General features: G+C 36.4%; 1 protein-coding gene and 1 long non-coding RNA gene across 2 annotated transcripts in view; one reads left to right on the plus strand and one right to left on the minus strand.

Moving 5' to 3' along the window:
* Nucleotides 1–2538: 2538 nt before the first annotated feature.
* LOC111486371 overlaps nucleotides 2539–6643 on the minus strand; it is a 17021-nt gene continuing 12916 nt past the window's right edge. The window contains exons 2-3 of the long non-coding RNA XR_002718855.1: nucleotides 4887–4893; nucleotides 2539–2630 (exon numbers count right to left, since the gene is read on the minus strand). This is a non-coding gene — a long non-coding RNA (uncharacterized LOC111486371). The remainder of the gene's footprint in view (nucleotides 2631–4886; nucleotides 4894–6643) is intronic.
* LOC111486369 (auxin-responsive protein SAUR71-like) lies at nucleotides 4057–4990 on the plus strand. The gene has a single exon (XM_023133460.1). The coding sequence runs from the start codon at nucleotides 4196–4198 to the stop codon at nucleotides 4577–4579; it is 384 nt and encodes a 127-aa protein (XP_022989228.1). The 5' UTR covers nucleotides 4057–4195; the 3' UTR covers nucleotides 4580–4990.

Raw genomic sequence — 6643 nt, forward strand, 5'->3', positions numbered from 1 at the left:
TTTTTTTTTTTTTTTTTTTTTTTTTTTTTTTTTTTTTTTTTTTTTTTTTTTTTTTTTTTTTTTTTTGTCTATATAAATATTTCAAGTCTGTAATAATATAATTATTACCTGATTTAATCTTGTCTTTATTTTTCATCAATCTCTCAACATAAATCTGTCCCTCTTTTACTCTGTTTCCAATACCACGTCTTTCCTTTTTAGCATTATTTTGTTATCTAATTGAGCGCAGCTTCTATTTTGATTGACCCAACAAGACCATGCCGATGTATTCCGCCTCAGTGCAATCCTCACCTTACCCAAACTCCAAATTTCCTCTTCAACTCTCCAATTCCAACCTTTCCGCTACCCGATTCTCTTTCATTTTGGGCGCCATCAGCGTCTCCTACCCCTGCCTCGTGCTCTTCGCGAATCACAGTCTGTTAAATGAACACGACTCTTCACAATGGTATGATATTGTCCATTTTGAGCATGAGCTCTCATGGCTTTGCTTTGGGCTTCCCCAAAAGACCTCATACGAATGGAGTAAGGATTACTCACTTATAAACTCATAATCATACCCTAAATTAGGGTCTCATGGCTTTACTTTGGGCTTCCCTAAAAGGTCTCATACAAATAGAGTTAGTATTCCTCGCTTATAAACCCATGATCATTCCCTAAATTAGCCGATGTGGGACTTTCATCATCCAACACCTCCCCTCGAACAAAGCACGTTTCCCCTTAATCGAGGCTCGACTCCTTTGGAGTCTTAGTCATTTTTTACTGCCTTCGTATCTTTGAGGAGGCTTGACTCCTTAAGCCTTCTTTTTTCTTTTTGGAGTCCTTTGTTCGACACGCCTCCCCTTAATCGAGTAGGACACCACAGTGACCATGGACGATCGAGGTAGCTCGCCGGGCTTGAGCAGTGTGAGCAGTGTCACCAAAACCTCCACTTCCTTCTCTACTCCAATACCGTAGCGTCGAGGCTCTACTCCGATACCGGAATCGTCGAGCTAGGCTTAGCTGGATAGGGTAGTGTGATTCGTGCCTCGACCTAGTGGAGATAGCTAAGGTCTCCTGAACAGGACCTCTAGGCCGTATACCCGTCCCTGAGCGGGGGAGCGTGAGACAACATAGGTTGACCCAATAGCTGACTGGCACATAGGGGATCGCAATCCCCCGATTTTAGTGGTGGTATGGTCCCGTGGGAGGGTTGTCAGCTAACCTCCACGGATGATGTTTAGAGAGTTTTACAGATGCAGATCCAACCATACTAACCCGAGCTTTACTTGTGAGGTCGTGTCTCAGCATAGAACACTGATCATTCACTGCATAAGTAAGGTAAGCCACGTAAGTTATAGAAAAGAAGGATTGGAAAACTGGTCAAACCCGTAAGGGTGCGCTTCAGTTTAGAAACCGGCTAAGATAGGCGAGAACGCAACTATTCAGAAAGCATTGGAGCTTAGACCATACTTCCTAGAGACCAAAATAAAGCCTGTGAATAGAGGTTAAGGATGCGAAAAGAGCCTACAAATAGGTTGCTTACTGTGTATTCCTATACTCATCCATTTCTGCACTTTTTTTTTCGGGAGTTGTGAAGCTACAGAGGAGTGACCCAAGGTGTTTAGGAGTCTGTACAGTCATGCATGGTTACATCATACGATTTGTACCCCATAACCTTATCTTATGAAATTCATATGGTGTATGAACATTTGTTTTGATTGAAACTCTTTCTTCTTAATTGCTAAATATTTTCCGTAAAATCTTCTTGCTTATCTCTTTTCTACGTGCTTTCATCGTATAGTCGGTTGGTGTCACCTGTTGATTCCGAGTTTTGAATTTTGGGATGTGACAGAAGTGTTTGTTTATGTACTAGTGAGTGTTTTTACTTTGAATTTAGTTGGCAGGTAATTTCTGTTTTGGAATGAAAAAATGGGAAGCAACCCTGTGGAAAGACGTTTGGATGGTAGTTTCTTTGTGAGGTGATCACGTTAATTAGTTCCCTCCTTTGGAGAAGGATCCAAACAGTTTTCCATTATTTTTGCTATTGTGGAACTAAAACTCTGAATAATAGCTGAAGTAGCAACATTTGTATGAGTGGACTCAATTCTATGCCTGAAACTGTGTACATAATAACGAACATGACTGCGTTCAGGTAATGCAGGGTAGTTTTTGCGGGCAGTCCAGCTGAAGCTCTTGTTTGGGGGCAACACATAAAAAAAGTGTAACCTTTTTTCTGATATCTTGATTACAGTTTTATATGTGTTGACCTCCTCCGGGGAATCGGGAGAGAAGAAGCAAATTATACAAGGTAGAATCAGATTCCCAGCAAGCAACCAAGCCGGGCTCCACCCATCTCAGATATTCTGTTTGCTTTCATCTTAGTCTTCCATTCAACATCCTTGCGTGTTATCCAATGAGCTTATTATATCTACACAATGAACTTTTGTGCCTGAATTGAATTGAATCGAATTCTTGAGCCACAAGTTGGTCTTTTTAAGTCCCAACACTCCGTCCACGCCACTCAACAGCATCTCCAGTTCTTGATTCTCAATATAATAATAATAATAAACCATAAACGGTCACTTTCAAGGACCAGAAAGAGAGGGTAAAGAAAAGGAAGAAGGGTCTTAGGTGGTCATCATTTTGTGCCTCTGCTGTGTAATGCCTCCACTACCAAAAAGCCCTATGTTCATTACGAATCACCTTATACTTTATGCTTTGCCTTTTTTTATTTTTAGCACTCAATCGCGGCTGAGGTCATTTCCGTACCACTCTCACGAACCCAAACTTCATTTATTTATTATTATTATTATTATTTTATTTTTTACTTTTTGGGATAACAGTCGTTGTTGCCCACGTCCGAAAGCACAAGGCTTTTGGAATAATTGAATGGCCATTTTGATTTCTTCTCCTTTAGTAAAACCGAATTATTATTGTCTGTTTTTTAATTAAAAAGAAAAAAGCAGAGTTTTCCTGAGCTTGGATGGCCACTATAGAATCATCCATTTTTTCTGCCTTGTCCTTTGGATTTCTTCATCTTCCCTGATTATTTATTTATTTTTCTTTCTTTTTGCCCTATTTAGTTAAATAATATTATCATCTTTTTCCCTCTCAAATTCAAACTACAAATATAATGAACTGGTCTTATCCACAAATTTATATTCCAAACTATCTAACATCGTCTACTGCCTCGTTGGCAAGCATACCCTTAGTAATTCTATTTTCTTTAAATACTAATTATAAATTAACCTTGAGTTGTGTTCATACAATTGTTACTCATTAGTTGTTTCCTTCATCCAACAAAAATGTATTTCAATTCAGACCTAATTTATATAGCTTTTGTCCCTTTTTTTTTTTTTTTCTTTTTTTCTTTCTAATTGTCTTTATTGCTCTAAAAATTTCACATGTACCTCGACTCAATTATTAAAATCCATAAATGATGTATAATTAAAAATGTATGTATATTATTTATAGCAAAAAAGAGTGATAGTTTATCCCATGTCTAAAATTAATTTCTTTTTCTATAAGAACTCAATTAAATAAATTATTACATGAAAGGAACTTTTTTATTTTTTTTCTCAAAGAATAGCAATAAATCATTGTCATACATTTAAGAAATTAGTCATTCTCAATAAATATGTATACTAATATATAATAAATCAACCTCCTTTCTAAACATTCTTCTTTACAATTATAAAGGTGACAATATATAATGCCTCTAACAAGAATTTATAAATCAAAGATGTGCATTAAATACTCATAGTTTAAAAACTATTAGACACATATTGCCCCATTTTCAAAGCTATGATATGAATCTTATAATTTAAGCAACTCCTGAAATAAATTCATAACATATATCATATATATATATATATATATATATATATTAAAAAATAAGAATTAATAATAATTAATAATGAGAGGAGGGAAGGTGGCGTGAGTGATTGTACCAGCCAAGTACTCTTACCTGTACCTCCCCCACCATCCCATCTCTCTCTTCTCGTCACCTTCTTTTTCTTTTTTCAATTTTAATATAATGCCTCCAATCTCCAACCTCACACCTCCTCTTCACTTCTATATATATTATTCCATTCTTCCCTCGATCTCCAACCTCTCTTTCATCTTCTTCAAATCAAACTCACTAATTCCCTCAAATTCATTCATATTCAAATCTCAATTTCCCTTTTCTCTCTGTTTGTATTCTTCATCAATCATCATGAAGCAATTGATTCGCCGACTTTCTCGCGTTGCCGATTCCTCTCAGTACTGTCTTCTCCGTTCCGGCTCTCCCTCCGCCGCCGCCACCAAGCTCCGCCGATCCTGTATTCTCCGTTCCTCCACCGTGCCGCAAGGCCACGTTCCCGTTTACGTTGGCAAAGAGATGGAACGGTTCGTCGTGAGCGCTCAACTCCTAAACCACCCTGTTTTCGTCGAGCTCCTCGATAAATCCGCCCAAGAGTACGGTTACGAACAGAAAGGCGTTCTACATATTCCCTGTCATGTTCTTCTCTTTGAGCGCGTTCTCGAGGCTCTCTGTGTCGGTGATTACGATTCTCGCCGTCTTCAAGAGCTTCTTTCAAATCTCTCTATCGAGTCATAAACGCCCGAGACGGACGGACCTTTTTCCTCTCTTGTATTTTTTTTAGAGAGATTGTTCTTCATTTTTCTGTATATACTTTTCTGATTTTTGTTTCCCATAGATGACTAGTATATCAAAGAGAGTGATTCAGGACAACAATTCTTAGCTTCTTTTTCCCGTTCCGATGTAAGTCCACAAGGATATTACTACATTCTCCTGTTACGGACACAGCTTCTTCACCCGAATTTCGTGACCAATCAGTGAACTTTGTTTTTTGTATTTCTTACATCGCCCTTCTCTTCTTAATCCTAATGCTGTTGAACTGGACTGGGGATCTTGACCATTTTTCAGCCCTAAACTCCAGGATTTCGGGTGGATGTTGTAGTTTGGTGGTGATCAAGACTAACAAAGAGGATACCTAAATTGCAATTCTCATTAGATTTTTAGTTTTTATCGCCTTCTGGATTCGCCAAAATCGAGGACAGGACATCGAAGGATCTTATTCAACAATTTGTGGCAAAAAAGAAGCAAACAAAAGGAAAGGAAGCAGAGGCGAAGTAATATTCGCTAAAATTAAGAGAGAGATCCAGTCTCCGGCACATTGCCGGAAAATGGGGGATTGTTCAAGAAAAATCTGCGATTGGGGCTAGAAGTTACCTGATAAATTAGTAATCAATATTCTTGTAGATATCGTGCTTCAGAATTGAAATTTACCCAACTAAAATGACATCCTTCCTTAAAAATATCCTTTCCGTGTCATCAGAATCTACAACAATATTGTGTTTCTAACATTTTAATTTCATTAATTTCCTTACAATAAGCGATCATGGTGATAAGATAATTGGTTTAGAGATTGTTGTGACATTAATCCATTAAAAATCTTGGGGCTCACAATTATTGTTTGAGTTAGTTGAAATATTATAAAATGCGTGGTGGGAGGGAAGGAGGATCGTCCTTTTCAATTTGTCTTTCAGTGCTGGTTTGATCGCCCATCACTCTTTTAATTTTGCAAAACAAAACAAAAAGATTATGTATCTTCTTAATTCTAATTATTCATTTATGGAACTCTTCGCCCACTCTCTAAACTTTACCCATAATTAATGCTTTGCATTTATCCACCAACCAATTTAAACCAAGTTTAGTTAACCCAATTGAGTTCGGTTCAGTTGGACCATTTTTATTTGTTCAACTTCCCAGGTCAATATGCTTCCATACCCCCTACTACTTAAGCTATAATTTTATTATAAAAACATCATCTAGAATCTCTATGTGTGAATTAAATTTGAAAAGTAGTCTATTCTAAACGTTAAAAATTATGGAGATTTTATTATCAATCTCACATAATTTAATCATTCAACGTACCAAGTTATCCTCGATCAACACCAATTATTTACAACCATAAGATGATCAAAGAGCCACCCAAATAGCTTTCATAGATTATTCATTCAACTTCGTATAAACATTTTATTTTATTTTAGTGAAGAAAGTTGTAATGGGTCAAACTATACTAAATGGTCATCAAAATTATATTATAAGCCATGGATTCACACATATACCATATTTGAAAAGAATAATAACGATATAATATGTTCAATTTAAAGAATTAAAAACCCCATATATTCTCTGCATTCACACACATAATCTTGTACACTTGTATTACAATATACGATGGATTAAAGAATAAGCAAAGGAGTCAGAGACTTGGAGAAAATGAATAATTGGATGAGGAGTCACATCGATGGTAACCAAAATAATGTAGAAGAGAGGAGGGCATTATTGGATTGGGGCACAAATAATGTAAGCGTGCTTAGCTTCCAAACAAGTCACCTTAACAAGCAAAGGGAATTGATAGAGAGAAAATGATTGGAAGCCACCAAAGTGATTATAAATATAATATGTTGAATAATTATGAGGGAAAAAACTGCCAATAAAATCACGGATACTTATTTATTATAGTTTCAAAATGAAATCCCTTGATTTGCGCTGTTGTCTCACATGGCGGGTGTACTGTACAATTTGAGGGTTTTTTTTTTTTTTTTTTTTTTTTTTTTTTTTAAATTTATTTTTGATTAATCTTTGAAATTT

Source organism: Cucurbita maxima, unplaced genomic scaffold (genome assembly GCF_002738345.1).
Source record: "Cucurbita maxima cultivar Rimu unplaced genomic scaffold, Cmax_1.0 Cma_Scf00011, whole genome shotgun sequence".
NCBI lineage: Eukaryota > Viridiplantae > Streptophyta > Magnoliopsida > Cucurbitales > Cucurbitaceae > Cucurbita > Cucurbita maxima.

Bases quoted from the DNA above. Each gene is read 5' to 3' on its own strand.
- LOC111486369 (XM_023133460.1), top strand. From the start codon at position 4,196: ATGAAGCAATTGATTCGCCGACTTTCTCGCGTTGCCGATTCCTCTCAG.